We start from the raw sequence: 23,325 nt of genomic DNA, 5'->3' as shown, positions 1-23,325 counted from the left end.
CATGCTTGTAACTCCTGAGACATCTCTCTAGCCCTGGTAATTATTTTTGTTTGAAGAACTTTTGTCTAAGCAAGATTAAGTTAATGATGCTGTTGCTCTAAGTATAATTTGATAACTAGTGGTTCACTTTTATGTCCCTTTACTGTTCTCATATGCTTTGCTTTGCATGAGGTTAAAGGCTGAGCTTGGAGGGTGGGAGGGACTTTTTGTGGTGACAACTGTTTGGAAATGCAAGCTCTCCAGCAGAAAGTTCCAGTTCAACTTCATTTGTTACCTGCAGGTGAGACTGTCCCAGGCCAGCAGCTTGTCCTCATGGAAGGCGGTTCGCACCAGGAGACTTGATTAGTGCTAAGGCAGGGCTGTGTTTCAAGTATGTAGAGGAGGGTGGATAACAAAGTAGGAAACTCATCTGCCTTTGAGGATGGCTGCAGGTAAACACTGGAGCCTTGGCTGCCCTCTTTATCATGTTTTCAATAGCCACTTACCTCAGACTCAAAAAAAAGAAAATTCTGACATCTTAATTTTGATGTGGGCATTTGACCCAGTACTTGAGATAAATATAACCCTGTGTAGTGCGGAGAAGGTTTAATGGGAAATGGTTGGCATTCTTTCTTGATAAAGGCATGGCGAGAGGAGAGGGAGGGGGGGAGGGAGGCAGGCAAGGAAGGAGGCAAGCAGAGAGAGAGAGAGAGAGAGAGAGAGAGAGAGAGAGAGAGAGAGAGAGAGAGAGAGAGAGAGAGAGGCAAACAGCAGCAGGACAAAGCAGAGCTAGGAGAGCCCCCAGCAGCCTGCCCACTAACGTGATATTTACCAGACCTGGCCAGCATGGTTGTCCTGACTCCAATGACTTTGGGAATTTATCTCCAACTCTTCTTCCGCTCCATCGTATCTCAGCCGACTTTCATCAACAGTGTCCTTCCAGTCTCAGCAGGTAACTGATGACCACAACTTTCCTCGCTTCCGTCTGGCAGGGGCAGAAAGTGGGGTGGGGTTGCTCAAGATTGTCTAGCAATATGTCCCGATATTTTTGACACTCTGCTCTTAGCAGAGGAAGGCTCGGGGGAGATGGTCACCCAGGATGCCTTCTGTCACCCGAGCTTGTCTCCGAAGGCCCTTCTGTCCTTGCTCCGACTGTTGCTATTCAGCTGCTCAAAGTCAGACTATAAACCATGCCCCTGCCTCTCCTGCCTGTTTGCTGCGTGATTCATTTGGGGCAGGAAACTGGGAGCTGGGGAGAGAGGAGGACAATTTCTAGAGAAGTGAGCCCCAGGTGTTTCTGTAAGTCTATCTCTGACCTCCTCCCAGTGGGGCTTACCTCAAGATGCCTGCCGGGGGCAAACGTCTCTCTGTTAACCTTACTGAAGGGCAGGGGTTCTGCCTGGCCTCTGTCATCGGGGAATCCCTGTCCCTTGCTGGCTCAGGACTAGGCTTTCTGTCTCCTCAGCCCCGGCTGCTCTCCTGTTGGGCTTCCTTCAGCTCTGACAACCTATGTAGAGGCACAGGGGTAGCGAGGGCCTCCAGAGGGTCCGCGGGCCTGGGTGCAGATGGGTGCATCTGCTGGGTGCAGGGCTGGGGAAGGGGCTTGCTTGGTCAGCCAGCCTGGCAACCTTGGCTGCAGGCACCAGGCTGTTGTCGTGGCCCTGCTTGACCTGGTACAGGGGAAGTATTGGGTTACTTTTCCAACCTTTCTGAGGAAATTGGGTATCTCCAGAGGGCCTGAGGAAGGCAAGCAGACCCCAAGGCTTGCTGCTTGTCTCCTCGCAGCTCCCTCGTGCACCAAAGCCTCTGCTCCAAGACACCTTTAGCCTGTTTCCTAGGCAGCGCAGCTGACTCTGTGTCTTTGCCTGTGAAGCACAGGGAGGGCATTCCTCCGGACCCACCCCCAGCCTCTCTCCATTCATAAAAAACAGCTCCTGGGCAAGCTGTGCTGCCAAAGCCTGCAGGCCCTAAGAGAGTGACAGGGAGATTGCCGTGAGGCTAATTATACAAGTGTGAGAAACAGAAGAAGTGGAAGACAGGAGAGGCCAGGAGAACACTGGGGGAGGAGGGAGGCAGGAAAAGCAGGTGGCTGCCACCAAGAGTGTGTGTCAGCATGTCTCCCACAAGTTCATCTGGTCTGTGGAGAGGTATTTTCCTATCCACTGGGAAGCTTGATCGGCAAGTGTGGCGGAACCCCCCCCCCCCCCCCCCCGCCCCCCATGACTGCACTTGAGAAGCTGAGGCAGAAAAATAGTGTGTTCAAGACTGGCCTGGGTTTCTTAGTGAGACAGACCCTGTTTCAAGAATCCCAAGAGGACTCGGTAGCTAATTTGATCCAACCTAGTGTTTGTTTCTTTGTTATATTTGGGTTATAGATTTCTTTGAGAATCTGCTGAGGACTTAGGAATTAGGAAAACTCGATTCTCTGGTTTCAGCTCCGCCTCTCATGAGCTGTCTGGGTGACAGTTGAGTAGAGATGATAAGCACCATGGGGGCAGGGAATGTGTCATCTTTTGCGGCTGTAATTATAAATATTTCCAGGGTCAGAACACTGTTGGATCTGTAAATGCTCCATAACTACTTGTTGAGTGAAAGAACAAAAACTCCCCTGTCTGTAGGTTGTGGGGGTTGTCCACATTTTAAAATTATTTAATTTATGTAAAAAATATGCAAAAAATTTATGTCATTAAGGCCTTCATAAATAAACAGAAAAGAGCCTGTAATTAGAACTGCTCACTTAGAAGAGACCCTATGCACTGTAGCCATCTCTTAGAGAAGGGTTTTTGCAGGTCAGGACACAACAGTGACAAGATGCAGTTTGGATGGTTCAAATGTAAAAACTTGAGTAAAGGGCTCACTTTGGGGGGAGTCGGGTCACTTGCAAGGTTGAGAGACACAGGGATTTGTGACTGCAGGAAGACGTTACCATCCTGTGCTTGAGAAGGAAGTGGGGAAGTGGATTCCAGGAGCCTTGAAGCCTTGCAGGAGGGCTGCCAAGCATAAGTGAAGTCACACAGGGACCCAGAGCAGGGAGGAGGGGAGTTTTCCATCTCTCTCTCTCCCATCCCGACCACCTACTGGCAGAGCCTCCCATCATCCAAACCCCACCCAAAGCAGAGGTCTAAGAGTGGAGCTCCTTGATGCAGATGATGGGCTCAGTGTGGGGCACAGGGGCGGAGCCTCCAGCAAGGGAAACACCACTCACCTGCCCTGCCCTTCCCCTTTTCTTCGTTCCTCCTTTCTGTCTCCCTCTTTTTCCATCCTCTTTACTTCTTTTCCCTTTTCATAGTGCCAGAGATTGAACCCAGGGCCTTAAACAAGCCCTGCAAGCACCCCAGTGAGGAGCGACACCCCTAGCCCCAGAGGCCTCTGGAAGCCTCACCAACCCTGGATCTTGTGGTTAGGAATGTAGGCTTCAGACATTTGGCCAAACAATGAGGTCAACCAGGAACATGGCTACCAGTGTAGCACAAGTACCTGCTGTCCCTGCGGGAGTCGCTTCACTTTGCTCCCCTCCTCGAGTGGCGGTGGCTTCCCCAAAGCACCGTCCTGAAATTAGTTCCTGAGTCAGGCTGACAGCAGCCCTTTCAGATACCCGCCTGCATTCTGACTGATCTCATGTCCCCTAGCCCGAACTTTGTACATCCTTACTGCTCTGAAGAAGGTAAGCTGGGTGGATACTGAGGCGAGAGGCACCAGGAAAACTGTTTCTCTGGGCCACTGTGTCTGCTGTGTGCCGACAGTGTGTAGAGTGCTTCGGGGTCTCTCAGAGCCCAGCGGCATGCAGCCTGTGTTCTAGGGGCTGGGGAAGCACGGGCTCTGAGTTCTCCAGGACTGTGGTGGAGGAAGGTCTCGCTGCAGGAAGTGCTCCCTCTCATGGTGGGGTAGGCACCCTTCCTTCTCTTCGGGAAGGACCCTACTCCTGAACCACGCAATAGCCCCAGCTCTCTGAATCAGGTGTGCATTACCCAACAGCCTCCACTGGGTCACAGAGAAGACCAATCAGGGAGGAGAAAGCACCGAAGAGACCAAAGTTGTGAGTTAATCCCAGCTCTTGAGTTCAGGTGTTGGACACTACTATCTCGGGTTCTTGTCCCACTCTGTTAATGTTGAGCATCATTCTTCTAGGCTCACACGCTGCCTGTGTGTGATGCAGTGACAACAGGCAGATCTTCTTTTTACATTTTTTATTAATGTGTGATGGTAAGGGGTGCACATGGTCAGAGGACAACTTACAGGAGTTGGTTCTCTCCTTCCCCTAAGTCCAGGGATGGAACTTAGTTCTCCAGTCTCAGTGACAGGTACCTTTACCTGCAAACCATCTAGCTAGCCCGAAAGGTAGATGGCAAGTCTGATTACAATAAGTGGAGTGTGATGGTGCACACCTGTGATCCTAGCACTTTGGTGACCTGAGGCAGGAGAAACTCAAGTTCAAGGCTACTTGGGCTAAATAGCACGGCGAGGAAGAAAAATGGTGAAAGCTAGGGAATGATTTTGAAACCACCAAGAGAGGTTGAGGGTAAGGAGACACGTGACCCTGACTGTAGGCAGCACAGGAACTGGTTTTCATTGCGGTGGCCATGGACGGTCCAGTGAACACTGAAGAAAGGCGTGCCCCCGTTGTGGTTCCCTCCAAAGGAAGGTACATCTCAGGACAATTTCTGTTCTGAATACCAGGAGCCCGGAGTGGACTGCCTCAGCCATTTGCTGGGCAATAAGCTACCATCGTAGTGTAAAACTAGAGCTGTTGATTACTGAAGTTCATGTTTTGTGGGTCACCTAAGGATCGTCTCATCTGGCATGATATGGGCGACCCTGGCAGGCCTCTGTCTGGATCTGTAGACCAACTTGGTGCTAGTGCCCCCTTATAGGTAGAGCTTACAGGAGGATAAGGCATAGGCCCAAAGGTAATGTTTCCGGAGGAACAGACCTCCCATAAGATGGATGTGATATCCACACACACCCTGGGTGGATGTGGAGCCATGCTCTTACTTCTTTGAAGAACATGCAGAGGCACAGAGAGGTTAAACAGTGTACTTTAGGCCACACAGCTGGGCTGGAGATCTGGAGACTGGAATCCTGCCTCCATGTCCAGGGCTCATCAATGTAGACCAAGCCTGCTTCTGCCCAGATACATGTGCAAGTGACCTCTTTAGTACTGCACGCCTCGTCTCCCAAGTGCTAGGATTACAGACACGCACTTCCACGCTCAGCTTGACCATCACTTTATAAACATGTACATGACTTGCCCAGCCACTCATTCATCTCTCTAGTACTTCTATTTTAGTAGGGGTCTAAAAAAAAATCAGACCTAAAGGGTGTACTAGTGAGATGAGTTTGAGTCAGGGTGTTTGGGAGGATGGGACCCCCCTGTAACCAAGGCAATTCCACAAACTTCTTTAGGCCTGTGAGCCATCCTACCCTCTGCCTACATGGACACATACTCCTCTTCTGTAAAGGATTTCCCAGACAGGCAAGAAGGCAGGCAGGAACTCCCCATGGCATTTGTGGATCCAAATGTCAGGATCCAGATCAGGGAAAAGACACAAATCTAGCGCAGTAGAGTGAGATCACTTGGAAGGATGCGAATCTGTTTAGGTGCTGGAATCCTCTCTTGTTACATTTTGTGGCCTCTCTGATGTCCAGCTACCACTCTGCTGACTGGAAACCAGCCAGACCACCATCTGTGGGCCATCTAGACTCTGGCACTAGATCATGGGTCATTTGTTTGCGTCTGATGCTGATCAGCTATTGTTTAATGTCCCATAATGCACTTGCAAGCCGTCTCCTCTCATTTAGCTCCCCATATTTCCTCTGGATAATAAAATCAGGGAGGATTCTTAAGTTACAGGGCTCTCTAGGGGGTCTCAGGCCTCTGCAACCCCCATCCCAATCCTCTATAGAAGCAGGGGCCTCCCCACTCCCAATCTCTCTGAAATCAGAAGTGGTATGGGAGATGGAAGGCTCTCCCTTTGGTCATCCTGACCTCCCCCTGCACCCCTCCCCACTACCTTTCAGCATACCCAGGGCTGCCTTCCTCACACAAAAGCAGCACAGTTTCTTTGGAGACAGAGAGCCTCTGACTTCCATGTGACATACAAGAAGCTGGTGACAGGCCTTCCTTAAGTGTTCCTAACGCTCATGAGTACTGCCCATGACTGTCACCAATGGCCCCAACCTCTCTGTTACAGAGCTCTCTGACAGCTACAGAAGTACTTGCTCTTTACAGCATCCCCCACAGTAGGAGGTCCTGTGTTTCAGCTCTGACTGCCACGGCTATGAACTAGATGGTGATGAAGTTCATTTCACTGGGGAGGCCTCAAGTTCCTCGTCTGTAAAATGGGAAGAGCAGTTTCTGTCTCACAGAGATACTGTGGCAGTATTCATTCATTCAGCTAAATTTTAATGAGAATTTAAATTTAAATTTAAATGAGAGCCAACCGTGTGCCAGCAAGTGGGTTGAAGCACACAGACACAGTTATCCTACCCACAAGGAACATCTGTCAATCATCTCTGAGAACTTGTCCTAGCTGGCCTGCTGGTGACTGCCTTCATGCTTTGGACCATGGAGAGAGCAGAGAGTTGAGGGTCAAATAGCTTTAATTGTTTATTTTATACTTTATTTCTGGCCTCTCCTAAAAACAGATCTCTTGGAAGGCTGATTGACCTGGTGGTCCTGATCCCTCCTTTTGGGATGGCATGTCACTGCATGGAGAGTCGTTTCTACTCACCCAGTGTCTCCACACCCTCCTGCCTTACACCTGCTTCAGTCTTCTAATTATATCTACCACTTTGAGCCCCTCTGGGCATGTGACTCTAGGCCTTGGGGCCAGAAGCCCTGCTGGCTTGGTCTCTGCCTTTCCCTCCCTTCTCAGCCTCCAGCATGCCTTTCTAGGTCTCCAGACTCAGCACAGCTGAGTCTGGAGGGAGCACTCCACATCAGTCCCTCATAACACAGTGCTGGAGGGAGCACTCCACATCAGTCCCTTATAACACAGTTCTGGAGGGAGCACTCCACATCAGTCCTTCATAACACAGTGCTGGAGGGAGCACTCCACATCAGTCCCTCATAACACAGTGCTGGAGGGAGCACTCCACATCAGTCCCTTATAACACAGTGCTGGAGGGAGCACTCCACATCAGTCCCTTATAACACAGTGCTGGAGAGAGCATTCCACATCAGTCCCTCATAACACAGTGCTGGAGAGAGCACTCCACATCAGTCCCTCATAACACAGTGCTGGAGGGAGCACTCCACATCAGTCCCTTATAACACAGTTCTGCAGAGAGCACTCCACATCAGTCCCTTATAACACAGTGCTGGAGGGAGCACTCCACATCAGTCCCTTATAACACAGTGCTAGAGGGAGCACTCCACATCAGTCCCTTATAACACAGTTCTGGAGGGAGCATTCCACATCAGTAACCCTCATAACATAGTACTGGAGGGAGCACTCCACATCAGTCCCTCATAACACAGTGTGGGTACCCAGCCCAGTTAGAACCACCTAAGGAGCTCACCAGAGGCTCAGCTTCTAAGCTGAACAGACCAATGAGGTCCAAATCTGTAGGCTGTGGATCAAGCATGGGCAGAATTTCAAGTTCTGGTGATCAAAGGTTTAGCCATGGCTAACCACCACACTATAGCCAGCATCAGAGACAGTGAGGGCTTGTTGAAATGCAGGTCCTTGGAACCCACCCCAAGAGGTTCTGATTCCTAGGTTCTAAGGCGGGCCCAAGCATCTGCATCACCATGGTGCGTTCGATGCTGCTGGGCTGCAGGTCCATGGTCCACACTTGGGAAACCCTGCTCCAGCTCATTGCAGCTACTTTATTAGCTTCCTGTGGATACGGCTCACCTCCAACACTGGCATAGGACCCCTGTTCTCTTACACTTTTAGAGGTCTAAAGTCTGAAATAATTTCCACTTGGGGGGAAGCCAAGGGCCCAAGGAAGACTTAGTTCCTTATCTTTTCTAGATCAAAGCTGTGTTTCTCAGATTCATTGGTTCCCAGCCTTCTTTCCTGTGTTCATATGCAGCCATGCTGCATCTTGCTTCATGTGGCCTTTCTTCTCAGATCTCCTTTCTCAGTCTCTTGTGTTTGTTTGTGGTGCTGGGGTGTGAACCCAGAGGCTCTGCACCTTTTAGGCAAGCACTCTAACATGGAGCTACATCCCCCAGTCTCTGCTCCTCTCTTCTAAGGACACTTGTGATCACATTTAGGAACCTCCCGGATTACCCAGGAACGTCTCCTTCCTTCAAGTATCTTCGTTTCACTCACAGTGCCCTTTCTCACACAGAGTAGCATTTACAAGTACCAAAGTTCAAGTCTAGACATCGATAGGGGCCACTCAGTGTGCCACGTTGATCTTAAGCTTTGTTTAAATGCTAGCAGAGTAAATGCAGCAGACAGGAATGTGGTGCAAGCTGTGTGTTAGCTGGCGGAGCAGTGAAGAAGTGAAACTCAAGGTCAATGCAAGGTGTTTTCCTGAACTGGTCACCACACGGGTCACGGATTTCAACGCTACTGGGGACCCCAGGAAGACAGGGAGCTGGGATAGTTACCAACCAAGTCCTGGGAACCAAGCTTTCTCCCCAAATAATCACAGAGGCAACTCTAGTGGCATTGGGAATAGAACTTCTGGCATTCTGTTCCTTGGGGTCAAGTTCTATATTTCTTATAGTTTTGTGACCTTAGGCAAATTATCATCCATCACACTAAAAGTATCTAACTCATAAATACGTTCTTGGGATTGAGGAGGCTCATTATGAACACTACAGTGCTGTGCATAGTACCTGTCAAGTAACCTATGAGATTCATACATTTTTTATCTTGTTTCCAGAATCTCACTGTGTGTAGACACACACATCAAAAGGTTATAATTTACCCTTACACTTTATTGCATCAAAACCAAAAAACCTAAATAACTTTTTGCTTAAAGCACTTAGTGAATTAAAGCAGGGAATTCCATTTTCTACCAGGCCCTAAAGAAGGAAGACGCTCTACTTCCCTGGCCACAGGCTTCCCCGATGTCTTTAAAAATAAACCTGACAGGCTTCCATCTCTGAGCACCAAGCATCTCCCCATTCAAACCCGTACTTATCTCCCCATGGCAACCAATGAAAACACGGGGGAGTTGCTTGCGTTGGGAGCTGGGGACAGCTGAGAGGAAGCATGCAGCTGGTGGAGTCTCACAGCTCACAGTCACCTATCTGGGATGAGGACTGAAAAGAGGAAGGAGGGGAGTGTGAATGAGACTTGTGCAGACCCACCCACTTCCCGCCTCCCTGGACCTTCCTCTGCTCCAGCCCAGTCCCACCACCCTCCAGCTGCTGGGCTCTGAAGACTTTGGGAAAGCCCCAACAGCTGCCCTCTTGCTTCAGGGACTTCCCTCTGGGATTCACGCACCAGGGAGGCCTCCTTAGCTTCAGTGACATGGAAGGCAGGGGTGGGGTGACAGCAGCCATGCCACTTGCAGAAACTTGCCGACTCAACTGGAGCTCCCTCTTGCTGAGACCCTCGTTCACTCCAGAGGCGAACTGGTGCCTTATCTGAGGGGTCTGCAGGGTCTCACTGCCAGGAGAGGTGGAAACTGGCTTGCTGCTCTCTGTTCAGAGCATTTTGATTGGGGTAAACCTCATGGTGGTCCCTAGAAGCTTCCAAATTCTCCATGATAAGACAGAAACCAAATTCTCAACGTGGAGGGTTAGGATTAAGACCCCAGAGTCTAGAAGGCAGCAGGGCCTTGTGGGAGCCACATTGGTTTGCATTTGAGTGACATGCTCCTTCCCTGATGGAATGTCTGTGGGAAGCAGAAGCAGGGCTGGAGAGATGGCTCGTAGGTTAAGAGCACTGGCTGTTCTTCCAGAGGTCTTGAGTTCAATTCCCAGCAACCACATGGTGGCTCACAACCATCCGTAATGAGATCTGGTGCCCTCTTCTGGTCTTCAGTCATACATGCTATATACATAATAAATAAATAAATCTTTAAAAAAAAAAAAAAAAAAAAAGGAAGCAGAAGTAGAGGCCTGAGGTGGCTTAAGGAGAGCCATGCTCTCCGAATGAACTAATGGACAGTTCTTACAAGAAGCAAATATAGCCAACAGATATGTGAGAAAAGTTCAGCACCCTTAGCCATCAGGGACATGCCAATCAAAGCTGCATTGATTTTTTTTTCACCACAGTCAGAATGGCTGTCATCAAGATAACCAACTGGGTACGGTGCCTGCTCCTGTAAATCCATCTCTAGGGAGGCTGAGACAGGAGGACTGATGTGAGTCTGAGGCCAACCTGGGCTACAGACTGAGGCCTTACCCTAAAAAACCAAAAAGGAAAAGAGAAGGAAGTAAGCAGCAGTAAACGATGTGAAGGATGGGGAGGAGCAGAACCTTGCACACTATGGAACCTTGCACACTATGGAACCTTGCACACTGCAGAACCTTGCACACTGCGGAACCTTGCATACTGTAGAACCTTGCACACTGTGGAACCTTGCACACTGCGGAACCTTGCACACTGCGGAACCTTGCACACTGCGGAACCTTGCACACTGCGGAACCTTGCACACTGCGGAACCTTGCACACTGTGGAACCTTGCACACTGCGGAACCTTGCATACTGTAGAACCTTGCACACTGTAGAACCTTGCACACTGTGGAACCTTGCACACTGTGGAACCTTGCACACTGCAGAACCTTGCACACTGCGGAACCTTGCACACTGCGGAACCTTGCACACTGCGGAACCTTGCACACTGCGGAACCTTGCACATTGCTGGTGGGAATGCAGGACTATGGAGCCATGATGGAAGTCTGTGTGGCGGTTCCTCAGACACTGCAGAGAGAGCCACTGGATAGCCCAGCTGTACCAGTCCTGGGCACATACCAGAGAGGACTCTGCATCAGCCTTTTTCAGATATTCCCACACATTTGGGTTTATGATAGTGCTAGTCATAGAAACCAAGGTATGGAAGCTGCCTAGATGTCCATTAACATAAAATGGTAAGAAAATGTGGAATGTAAACACAATGGGGGTTTTCTTCAGCTGTAAAGAAGAAATCTGTGCCATTTTCAGGAAGGTGTCTGCAACCGGAGAGCATCCTGTTGAGCAAAACAAACTAGATTTAGACAAATACCATGTTTCTCTCATATAAGGACTCCAGACACTATTCATAAACACAGAGATAATACATGTTTATAATTATAGTGCATAGAACTATAAAAACATTTATTAACATGTATGTTTCCATATGAAAATAGGAAGGGGCCTGTGTGGGGGGATGAAATGGCCTAAATAGAGAGGGGAACAGGAGAGGGTTGCAAGGAAGGTTGGCAAATACAACATTTCTCTCATATGCAGAGTATATATTTGTATGCAGCTTGATTTCGTGCAGATAATCATGGCCTCAGTGAGTTTATGAGTCCAGCAGCCATGTCAACTTCATAGCACCCCCCACCAGCTCTTACATGGTTTCTGCCCTCCTCATCCATGATTTCCCTGAGCCTTGTGTGTGTGTGTGTGTGTGTGTGTGTGTGTGTGTGTGTGTGTGTGTGCGCGTGCGCGCGTGCAAATGGCTCATTTATGGCTTTGTGGAGTGAAGCAAACAGCACACATAAACACACTCCCTGACTGGACTTGTGTTTCTGGAAACTCATCCACAATACACGCAGCATATAAGGAAGAAGGTGATTGGGGGCATCATTTCCATCCAGTGAATGTTTGCAAGTCACCTGATTGCACATCAAAAGGAATAACGTGGACACATTTTGGTTCTTCCAAGTGGAGAAATGTTATGAAGCTGTATAAAAGAATGTCGGTGCATTTTATGTAGTGTGGGGGTCTCTGCCACCACCACAGCCAGCAGAGCAACCATCTGTGAGAGGCAAGAAGGTAGTTTGGTTCAACATAACTCAGTAGCCACTGTTGGTTCAAATGTCTGGAGTCTGACCCCAAGTGGTTTATTTTAGGTATATCTAAGCACAGCATAATTTGGTGAAAACTTCTCCTGGTGTTAACTCAATCCCCCATGCACAACAAAGCACATATAAATCTCTTTGAGGAACAAAGTAGGCTAAATACAGATCAGATGTGACTACATCAGAACTCTTTGTAAGTTCACAAAGATAAGTTCCATAGATTGACTGAGAAAAACAGGCTTATGGTAAGGGTCTGGGGGTGGGGGATCTGGTGTGGTCTTCACCACGCAAATAGTGCAAAGGTAACCATGTCTGTTCACAGCTTTCAGGGCAGGTAACAGATTATACATCCCTTCTCTTGAAGGAACAACCCTGTGTATTTAACACTCCAGGGTCCCCCAGTGCTTATCTGTGAGCACAGAGACCACCATGCCTCCTGCAATATAGTGAGACGGAATAATCATCTGGATGTGTATAAAGGAGCTAGGAGGGCTAGATATGGTGACACACAGCAGCAATCTCAGCACTGAGAAAGCCAAGAGGGGGTTTTCTGCAATTAAAAGGTTACAGAAAGCCTCAGGTTTGTCTTGGCAACTTGCTCCATTGAAGCTTTGTTGCTCAACAGAGTCCAAAGGGGCAACCCCATGTTCCCCAATTTCTGTAATACAGGGATTCGGTTGAGTTGGTCAGATGCCTGTCCATGCCTTGGGCATTTAAGGGCTCCCAGGAATCCAGCTTCTCTCTTTCCCACTTGTTGTGGAACCCCAGACAACTTATATAGCAGGTTGAGATGGAAAGGGCATTTAGGGGAAGGGGTGAAGTGATCCGTGTAGTTTTGTATTTCAAGTTTCCATAGCAAAGTGTCACCGTGGAAAACGAAGGCCTGGAAACACAGGGTCTTTCCACCGTCCACAGCTGTCAGCAGGTGTTGGCAATAACTCACCCTGCAGGCCCTGGGCGGCTGACCTGTGGCCAGATTTCCTGAATAATTCCACAACCTTGGCCTTCCCTGTCAAGCTGAGCAGAAGATTTAATAGTGTCTGCTGATTGATGCCGGCTGCTGTAATTGAATTCCCAGGCAAGGCGCAGCCAGCATGGAGGAGGCTTCTCGATGTTCCCTGGTCTCCTAATAACATTGTCTCCTCCTCCCTCTCCATCCACAGGCCATTTGGTCAAATTAGAGCATGAACTCAAAGAAGCAGATGCCTTCCTTTAGATGAGATCCAAGACAATTCCCCTGTGGAAGGAAAGGGAGTGGATTTGTTTTCTTTTGTTTTGGTGGGCAAAGGAGGTACTGTGGATATGTGGCTTGGATGAAACCAGGAGGTGGTTCTCATTCTTTCTTGTAGCTCCTCTCAAGGTGTCTTTATGGCATGTGGGGGTGGGGTGGGGAGGAGGTGTCTTGTCCTTATGATGAGTGGCTGCAAACTCCTCCAAGCATTGACAGCTAACCTCTGTGTGGCTTCAGGGCGCCCAGATGGGTCAACAGAGGTGCAGGGCTGACCTGCCTCAACCTTTACATTGTAGTTCTAAGTTGCTTGCTCAAATTTTTAAAATTTCTCTATTATTATAAATAATTTCAAAAATTAAAAAAAAATTGTGAAAAGAATTGTTCAGGGGCCACAAGTATTCAGATGCTGTGGGCTGAATGATGCCCACCCTTCTGCAAGATTCCTCACAGCCCCCCAGTACATCCGAATGGGACTGTTGAGGGTATGGGGCCTATAAAGAAGTGACTGAGTTAAACAAGCCTTAGGGTGAACCCTAATCCACTCTGACCAGTGACCTTATAAAAGATGGAGACTTGGACATACTAAGAGAGACCAGGGACACAGGCACCAGGGAGAGGCATGGAGGGACATAGCGAGATGACATCCAGTTGCTCATGAGCCAGTGAGGAAGGACAGAGGAGAATCTGAACCTTCAGCGTGTTGACTTTGGATTTCTAGGAACCAGACCTATGAGAAGTGAGTGTGTGTTGACGAAGCCACCTGGTCTGAGATACATCAGTCCACAGCTCAGCAGTGAATCACCAACCACTCAGATTCTCTTCAGACAGTGCTTGGCCATGCTCTCTCCACCGCCTGTTCAACCATCTGTCTTCTTTCTCTTACTGTTTGGTAGATTTGAAAGTGTCTTGAAGACTCTGCCCGCTTTGAAGAGTAGAGAAGGCAAAGGTGTTTGAGAAAGCCAATCAGCCAGCACGTTCTGTTGAGCCCTGGCTGTGACTGGGTGGAGAGAAGGCTCGGCAGTAAAGGCACATGCTACCAAGCCTGATTTTTTGAGTTTAATGCCTGTGACCCACCTGGTAGAAGAGAAACCACTCCTATCAGTTGGCTCTAACCTCCACATATATGCCACAGCACATGGGCACACACACATGCACATTATGAAGATAAATCATAAAAACTTTAAAAAAGAAATGTAGGATTTCTCTATATTTAAATATAAACTCAATAATCATAACCATATAACATATATAATAATTATATATGTATATATACATGTACATATATAGATAATGAAAATAGGTGACCTATAAAATGGGAGAAAGGAATCTAAAGGAGTTGGGAGAGGTTAGCAAGAGAGGTTAGCGAGGGGAGAATATAGTCATGTTTTCTTTATATAGAATCCAGACATACATACATATGTATATAATTATATGGCACGAATACAGAAGGAATTACTTGGGAAAGAAGGGATGGAGAGGGAAAGGGTGAATAAGAGCAAGGAATGATGGCATATGAGTGAGAACATGATCATAGGAAACCTATTATTTTATGCACTAACAAAAATAAAATAAAAGCAGACAGGCCGCTAGTATTGGTAAATGGCCACGTCCCCAGGCAGATTTTTTTAGGTATAATCTCTGACTTTAGGTGTTTGTTCTCTGAGTGGTACTGGGCACTGTGCCCCGTGTCCCCAGTCTGGCCTACATAGTAAGTTCCATGTCAACCATGGCTACATAGACCTTGTCTAAAGAGAAAAAAAATTCTAATCACAGTTCAGCATCCATAGTGGGGGATGCCTCCTCTCCAGGTGGGCACTCAAGCTGTGGGTCCGTTCCATATTATGGCTCCACCATCCCTCAGGGGTAGAATCCCCTACACTCAAAACTATTGGCAAGAATGGTCACATGCTCCAGTTCCCAGGGGCTGCACTGGCCTGTGGAGTGGTGAACTCTCCGAGGGAAATGTCAACCTTCTCTGTACAACTTCAAATCCCAGACAGTCCTGAGGTGGATAGTCAGTAGCTAGGAGGGAGGTAGCCAGCTGAAAGGGAGGTAGCCAGCTGGGTAGGGGGTGATCAGAATGGAAGGGAGCTGCTGGCTCCACACAAGTAGTGAGAAGAATGGGAAGGGTACAAGTAGCTGGGGTCAAGTGAGCTGTCCTCCTGGCTAAGGTGGCTGTGGGAGGCCACGTCTTCACAGAGCTCTGTGTAAAATTCCTTATGAATTCCATTTCCAAGTCTGTTCTAGTTGTGGAGTTCAGACCTATTAACATGGTTTCACCAAGAGTCATTTTCCCCTCCACAAAATGAAGATGGTTAGCCAAGAGGACTAATGGCAAAATGTGTGGAAAGCGCTAACCCAGGATCACCATTGTTTTAGTGTAGAAAAGCTTAGCATGCATAGACATTCAATAAATGTCTGTAGACTCTGGTAGAATGTTCAGGGGGACTATCTCAAGACAACAAAGGCAGTGGATCTGGAGGCAATTTTTAGTAGAACTCAAGGCTGTTGCCATTGACTAGCTCTGTGGGAGACAAAGGTCTAGATCAGCTCCAGTACAAGGACAGGTGGGGACTTGGCGGAGCCATTTGGATGAGTTGATGGAAAAGTACTAGGGTAGCGGGACACTGGCAAAACCAGCCACAAGAGTTTGTCAAAAGCAGGCCGGAGCTACTTAAGGTCAGGAGTGGAAATGAGGACTTGAGTTAATGTTAAGAAGGAGAAGTCCATTTAGTTGATTAGTTGGGGTACTACAACTGTAAGAATGGAAGCAGGAGCCCAAGTTCAAGCTGGAGTCTCAGTCAAGAGGAGTCAGTGAAGCCTGTCAAGCGGGGAGGGGCAGTCTTTGTCAGTGGCCTTCTTCAGCTTTCCCACTGCCCAGGAAGTTCTAGAGATGGGACAACAGATTTGAAGTACCCTATGGCTGGTGGGATCCTGGGCTCTGCTCTGTAGTCTTCTGAAAGTATGTGTGCATGTGTACATGTGTGTGTGTGTGTACATGCATGCATGCATGCATACATGCACATGCATGCTCACTCATGCGTATGTGTGGCATGCATTTAGAGACCAAAGGTCAACTTGCAGGGCTTGGTTTTCTCTTTCCACCAGTCCCAGATCCCTGGGACTGAACTCAGATTGTCAGGGTTGATGACAAGTGCCTTAACTCTCTGAGCCATCTCAATGACTCTTTTCCTTGGATTTTCAAATGAGGTTTCACTATGTAGCCCAGGCTGACCCAGAACTCACAATCCCCCTTCCTCAGTCTCTGGAGTGCCAGGGTTATAGAATCATGGTTGTTCACTATCTCCAGTATGGACACCTTTGTCTCACATGAGAACTCTGGGCCCCTGGGGTCAGGTGCTGGAATTAGCTTGGCCACAGACACCAACCTATGCAGCAGTGGTAGGTGAGCCAGTGGAGGCAGACGCTGTGACAGAATCCATGTGGGCTGTGATCTGCAATGATAGGTCCCTGTGCTGCAGTGGGGACTGGAAATTCTGGAACGGTGCCCAGGGAGGCAATATTCCAGAAGTGGTCCTCTGGCCTGGGTGATAAATCCCAGAGCCACAATTAAGACAAAGCACTGTGAATGTGACACCTGTTGACAGCGGCAGGATGGACCAGAAACTGATTATGAATGAACCTTTGCGGGCAGCTCGTCAGTAGTAAGCTGGGCCTGGGCCCATGCATAGGAGTGAAGCTAAGGACGAGGCTTGATACCAGGGAGGAGGGACACACCTCCCTCTCTTCAGGGCCCTGCAGAGGCTTCCCATGGCCAGGAAGCACAGCCACTGTAGAGCGAAGCTCAGAGCTCACCTGGCAGATGCCCTTTCATATGCCGGGAAAATAAGTCATCCGCATTCAAACAACAATTTCCTGCCAGGGATAAGGACCAGGGATCCTCAGTCCCAGGCTGGCTGGGATCTGAAAGAGTTAGAAGTGGAACAAGACAGAAAAGAGCAGCCAAAGGACACACAGAAAGATGCAGGACATAGAGTCACAGCCTGTTATTAAGAACAAATAGAAATTCAGAGGTGCTCAGGGCCCAGCGATGGGGGTGGGGGAGCACTGACATACTTTCTTTCACAGGAGTGACATGTGGCCAGCTGGGCTGGTTACATGTTAAATCTTTTAAGGAAAAGTTTGATGTCAGGGGCTAGAGAGAGAGCGCTCTGCAGTTAAGTGCACATCTTGCAGAGGACCCAGGTTCTATTCCCTGCACCCGCATGCAATCACCCATAACTCCAATTCTAGGAGACCTGGTGCCCTCTTCTTGCCTCTGAGGGCACCAAGCACACATGTGGTATGTACAAGTATATGCAAACATTCATACATGAAACAAAATGAATAGATCTTTTTTTTTTTTTTTAAAGTCTGATTCTACATGGTATAAAAAAAGAAAAAAGAGTAGTTTTTCTGTGAAAGTGGAGAACTTCCAAGGGTTTGTCACGTGATGCTGGGAGAAGAAATGAAAAATTTGGTCAGATGTAGTCAGCCTGTGAGCCCGGTACTAGGGAGCACGGGACAGAGGAATTACTGTAAGTTGAAATCCTAAACTGCACCACACAGTCCTAGGATAGCTTGGGCTGCAAATGCGACCTCTCCCAAAAAGAAGGTGAACAGGGGGAGGAAGAAGAGGGATGGGGGGGGGACTGTGTTAGTTCTTTTCCTCTTACTGTGACAGAACACCATGCATGACCAAAGCAACTTACAGAAGAAGGCCCTGAGTTGTCTTATGGCTTCAGAGGGTTAGATCCATGATGGTAGAGCGAAGGCATGAGGGCAGGAACTGCTGAGAACACATCTGGATGGGAAAGCAAGAGGCAGAGAGCACACTGGGATTAGTGATGGTCTTTGAAACCTCAAAGCCTCCTCAGTGACACACCTCCTCCAACAAGGCCATGCCTCCTAGTCCTTCCCAAAGCAGTCCAGCCGCTGGGGACCAAGAATTCACACAGATGAGCCTGTGGAGGCCATTCTTGGTCAAACTGTCATGGGGACTATGACCACAACAGGAGAACTGGGGGAGATAATGCAGGTGATGTTGTTCAACTGTTGGGTCTCTAAACAGAGCACTTCCTGCCCTGATGTCTCTTTTTAAAAAATAATTTATTTAACTTTATTTTATGTGCACTGGTGTGAAGGTGTCAGATCCCTTGGAGCTGGAGTTACAGACAGTGAGCTGCCATATGGGGGCTGAAAGAGAAACCAGTGCTCTTCACCTCTGCTTTGATGTCTTAGACCTAGTTCCCAGAGGAACGAACCCAATCCTTCCCTCTTTCTCCTCCTCCCCACTTTGAGTGAGAAAAATCTCTGCTTTTAAGGCTCAGCTCAAATGCCACCTCTTCCAGGAAGCCTTTCTGACTACTCATTTCATTCTCTCTCCATCAACCATCTCTTCCTCCTGCGAGTCCCTCCAGACAACCCTGTCACTATAGTCTACTCTTTTACCTTGAACAAGTTGTGCAAATCAGGTTGATAAAGAGCCTTCTTCTGTGCCAGAAATGCCAAAAGCCCTGGCTCTAATCCTCCTGACTGAGTAGCAAAGTAGTTTATGTAACACCCACTTTACAGATGGGAAAGCTGAGACTCCGAGCAGACATCTTCCTCAAGGGCACATAGCTGTTAAGTGGCAAGACCAGGAATTAAGCCATGTTCGCCTGATGCCAGCATCAGTACTGATTCTACAGTGACACTAAAAAGCATGTTCCTGAGGCTGGAAATCAAGTCTAGTCACTGTACATCCACACACTTGGCCTTCTCTACATGTTTCTAGTGAATGATGCATGCATTGGATGGATCTGGTCACTGTCCTTTCATTTGATGGTATAGTGCTGGGTCGGCAGACTATAGCCCAGGAGCCGAAACCAGCATGCCTCCTATTTTTTATAAATAAAGTTTTATCAGAACCTGGTCATATTCATATCTTTAGATATTGCCTACAACTGCTTTTGTGTATAATGGCAAATTTGCCACAGAGACCATGTCTCCCAGGAATCCTAAAACATTTAATATCGGCTATTTGTAGGAAAGGTTGGCTAGTCTTGTTATAAAGCTCATTGCTAAAATGCTTAAATCAGTGCTTTTACTAAGTCCCAATAGCCTTATCTTCCATGGTTTAGAATATCACACATGTTCGTGCTTTAGGTATACAGTATCAGGCATATTTCAGTGTGTACCTGACATGTACCAACTTTATTATTTTATAGAAAGGTTCCTATAAAAAGGTTTGAGGCTGGGAATGTAGCTCAGTGGTAGACTACATGCTTAGCATGCATGAAGTCCTGGGTTCAACCCTCATGATCCTTGGAAATACACATATATGTGTGTGTGTATGCACATATATATTTACATATGTAGAAGACTGCATAGTGGTATATATATATATATATATATATATATATATATATATATATATATATATATATATATATATGGTTCATGTTTTGTGATCTTGAATGTGACTTTATTGGCAACACCTTGCCAGATATAGCAAAGAGATCATGCAGGTCTTCCCTGAAGCAGAAGAGGGCAGAGTCTCCTTGGACACCCTCTGTGGAGTGGGACTATGATGCATGCCAGAACAGTATTGCTGAGGCAGTTTTGAGGCAAATGAAAAGCCGCCTGGCTGACAGACTGTGCTGTTTCCTCCTAGTGGTGTGAGGTGATCAGTGCTCCAAGCTCCCAAGCTCATATCCCCTGGGCAGAGGGTACTGTGTCTCCATGGCCTGGCCTGCAGAAGCATCAGTGAGGAGCTAGAGCAGGGCTGCTTACCCATCCCTGCTCCCTGGAGCTCAGGACTGGCCCCTGAAAGCCTGGCATCTGGGGCAGAAGCAACATCAAAGCCGGGATTGGCCGACTCCCACCAAAAATGCCAGGCAGGCCAGGCGCGGGCAGCTTGGGGGCGTGACAGATCTCAGCCTGTCTCTAGCTTGTGTTCCTCGGCCAGTCTGCCTTGGGTCTTGCCCCATGATGACGGGCCCATCATTCAGCTTTACTCATCTTCTTATCATTTCAGGACTTCTCTATCACTCAGCTGGCTACTTGGGTAAGTGTGTGTGTGTATGTGTGTGTGTGTATGTATGTGTGTGTGTGTGTGTGTGTGTGTGTGTGTGTGTGTGTGTGTGTTAGAGAAGAGAGGGAGGAAGAGAGAATATGTGCATGAATTGTTCTTTAAAAAAGACTGGGACAGTAAGCTTGCCCTGGGAGCATTAGCAGACTTTAAATTTGAAACTCCTCAGCCAAGTGTTAGGATTGCAGCGTGAATGGGGTGTGATAGAGTCAGTGGAGGCCTTGCATACATGCCTATGTGTGTGAATTTGTTTGTTGTTCCTCTTATGACCTTGACTCCAGGGTGTTTGGCAGCTGCTGTCTCCTTGGCTTTGAAGTAAAACCATGTTCTGTGGTCCATGACACCCCCACCCCCCACCCCTCGGCATTAGGTGGCTGGGATGCTCGCCAAATGGCTTGGGTGATGTGGCTCAAAGGCAGCAGCCACCAAAACATCAAATCACTTCCTTTGCAGATGTGTCCTCACTTGCTGCCCAGGCCCACTCTGGTGCAAACCTCCCCAACAGCCTTTTCAAGAATTGCAAAATGCTTTCACCTTTAGGACCAGAATTTGTTTCTCAAAGGCAGTACGGTCTGTGCATGGATGGGGTTGAGGGGAAGTCCTAGGAATAAATCTTCTCTGGAATATGTGAATGAGAGACGATTGGGCAAATTGCAGCTAGCTGATGTGTGGATGTCACCGTTGCTGGGCCTTCCAGCCTAGCACGGATGCACCCAGTGACGCCGCCATGGGACATGCGCTTTTCACCTGCCTTGTCCGATGTTTCCTTCCAACACCATCCCAACAGGTAGGAGAGACATGACAACTTAATAGGCTACCACCCTGTGGCCAGGCAGATGCAGGACCACTAGCATATGGCTGCAACTTGGCATTTTCCAACCTACGAAGGCAGGATGTATTCTTTCATAGCTGCTTCCTTTGGTGGCTTTTAGTGACACACTGGCTTGCTCTGAGGGATGCCATTTGGTGTAACTTTGAAATAGAAATGGCTGTCTTGGTGGCCTTGCTTGGTGGCCTGGGCTTGTCTTGCATGTAGGAAAATGAAGATAGACATAGTAGTGATCTTGGTGTCATACTTATCTTAAAAACTGCCTTTGGACTTTGTCAGTTAGATGTGGGTGAATGACATCATGTGTGTGCATGTGTATGTATGGGTGGGATATCATTTTCTGCAGATTGAAATGAAACTAGACCAATTAAAAGAAACAAAAACAAAAACAACAACAACAACAAAAAAAAAAAAAAAAACAAGAGAAACTGCCTTTGGAGGCAGTATATGCCAAACTCTTGGTGGTAGAGATGAGGAAACTAAGTCCTTGGGCTGAGAAAGTGAGTTGTATTGTATCACATGGCCATGTGCCTCCCAGACTCACATTCTTGGATGCAAATTCCTGTATTTCCAAGAGTCCACTGGTGTAAATCACTTTCCAAGAATGCACCTCAGTTTCTCAAAACAAAGTATGGAAAAGGGTCCTTTCCGATGTTAAAACAAACAAACAAACAAACATTTACCAAACTCTTCATTAGACATTGCCTCTATTTTGTCAGCGCAGGTCCCACAGATAACGTGGCATTGGTAAGTGCAGGTCGGTGGTCTTGGTGTCCCTTGGTAGTTGACATTGCTAAGGCAGCTGCTTGGGACTGAGCCATGCACATGGTGCACAGGGCCACAACAGGCACCATGTACTACACACATACACCCCAGTTTCCATTACAATAGAGCCTTCTGGGGCTTTTCTAGGCTGGTCCCTGAGCTTAGGCACAATTCCAGTGGGAGACAGCACAGGCCTGAGAGAGACTCATGAGCCACTCAGCACCAAAATAGACATGTGAAGCCCTGGCTTAGCTGATAGGCAGAGTGAAGGGGGGGAGGGTGCTGCTCCCAACCCCATCCACCTGATGGAAATACTCAGTGCTGGAATGAGCTGAAAATAAACCAGACTGTGCTAAAAACACACAGCTCCTGGAGTCGGGGGAGGGGCAGAAATCGAAGCCCTCCACCTGCTGGGATGAAGTAGGTCAAGGGGGAGAGTGAGGAGGGATGGGTAGTGTGAAAGGCAGATGCTCTGGTAGGAGAAACAGCTGTTAATTTATGTTCACTGAAGACACCTCCAGTTTCCAGGAAGAAGTGAAGGGAGCGATTGCTTTGAGAGATCCAAGCTCTTTCCATAGGGGGGCTCCCAGGGTGCTGGACAGGCCACACTGGAGACCATATATGGACTGGAAAATCAATGGTGATGGTGCAAATTAGCCACACAGGCCGCCAGGCTCCCAGGTGTTCTCTCTGGGAGGGCCCTCTGGAGGACTGCAGCCTTGGATCTTGGCTGTCTACTGAGGCAAAAGGGAGATAAAAGGAAGGGTCTGGAGGGGACTCTAACAGGCTTCTGAGGCAAGTGTGCACCTGCCGCCATCTTTGCTGGCCCAAGGTAGCGTGGAGAAGCTGAAGCTGTCTTCTGCTGTCTTCTCAACACTGGGAAAGAGCTGGTGAGAGAGCAGAGTTTGAAAACAACTATCACTTTTCACCAAGAAAGAGAACAGCGGGAGCTGGAGAGACGGCTCTGTAGTTAAGAGCTCTAGTTGCTCTTCCACATAACCAGGGTTCAAATCCCAGTACCCACTCAGAAGCTATTAACCCCAGCTCCAGGAGGCGCCCTCTTCTGGCTGTCTCAGACACACTATGCATACATGCAGGCAAAACTCTCATACACATGAATTAAAATTTACAAGGAAGAAAGGAAAGAAGAACAGTGGCCATGACAGCTGGAGCTGCCCAGGTACAGTGTGCATGGCATTAGCTACGGCATATAATTCCATAGACGTCACCCTCAGACAGCACCACTCTGTGACCCCGATGGATCAGGGCAAAAGCAAGACTACCCCCAAGTCATAACCAAACACAGAGGAAAGCCAAGGCTACCCCACCATGAAATGACCATTCTCATTCTTGTATGTAATCGGCTTGTGCTTTGCTCCGTTCCTCTTTCTCCCAGAGAAGAACCAAGCCAGCTGATCGCAGACAGCTCATTCTGCTCGTCAGCAGCTGTTCCAAAGCAGAGCCAGACTTTGCATCTCAGTCTCCTCCACAAATCTGCAAGGAGCCAGAACCCTAGAATAAGTTTCTCATTG

At 48.2% G+C, this 23,325-nt stretch overlaps 1 protein-coding gene across 2 annotated transcripts in view; it reads left to right on the top strand.

The window, feature by feature from the left end:
* The first annotated feature begins 677 nt into the window (after positions 1–677).
* Colq (collagen like tail subunit of asymmetric acetylcholinesterase) overlaps positions 678–23,325 on the top strand; it is a 56,631-nt gene continuing 33,983 nt past the window's right edge. The window contains exon 1 of one of the 2 annotated variants that reach the window (XM_006996246.4): positions 678–931. In XM_006996246.4, the coding sequence (XP_006996308.1) occupies positions 826–931 (106 nt within the window). In that variant the 5' untranslated portion in view covers positions 678–825. Of the gene's footprint in view, positions 932–19,891; positions 20,176–23,325 lie in introns of those variants that run through there. The other variant, XM_006996247.4, reaches the window with a different exon arrangement.

The sequence above is a fragment of the Peromyscus maniculatus genome, chromosome 9, assembly GCF_049852395.1.
Source record: "Peromyscus maniculatus bairdii isolate BWxNUB_F1_BW_parent chromosome 9, HU_Pman_BW_mat_3.1, whole genome shotgun sequence".
NCBI lineage: Eukaryota > Metazoa > Chordata > Mammalia > Rodentia > Cricetidae > Peromyscus > Peromyscus maniculatus.
This window is presented reverse-complemented; position numbering and strand designations above follow the sequence as displayed.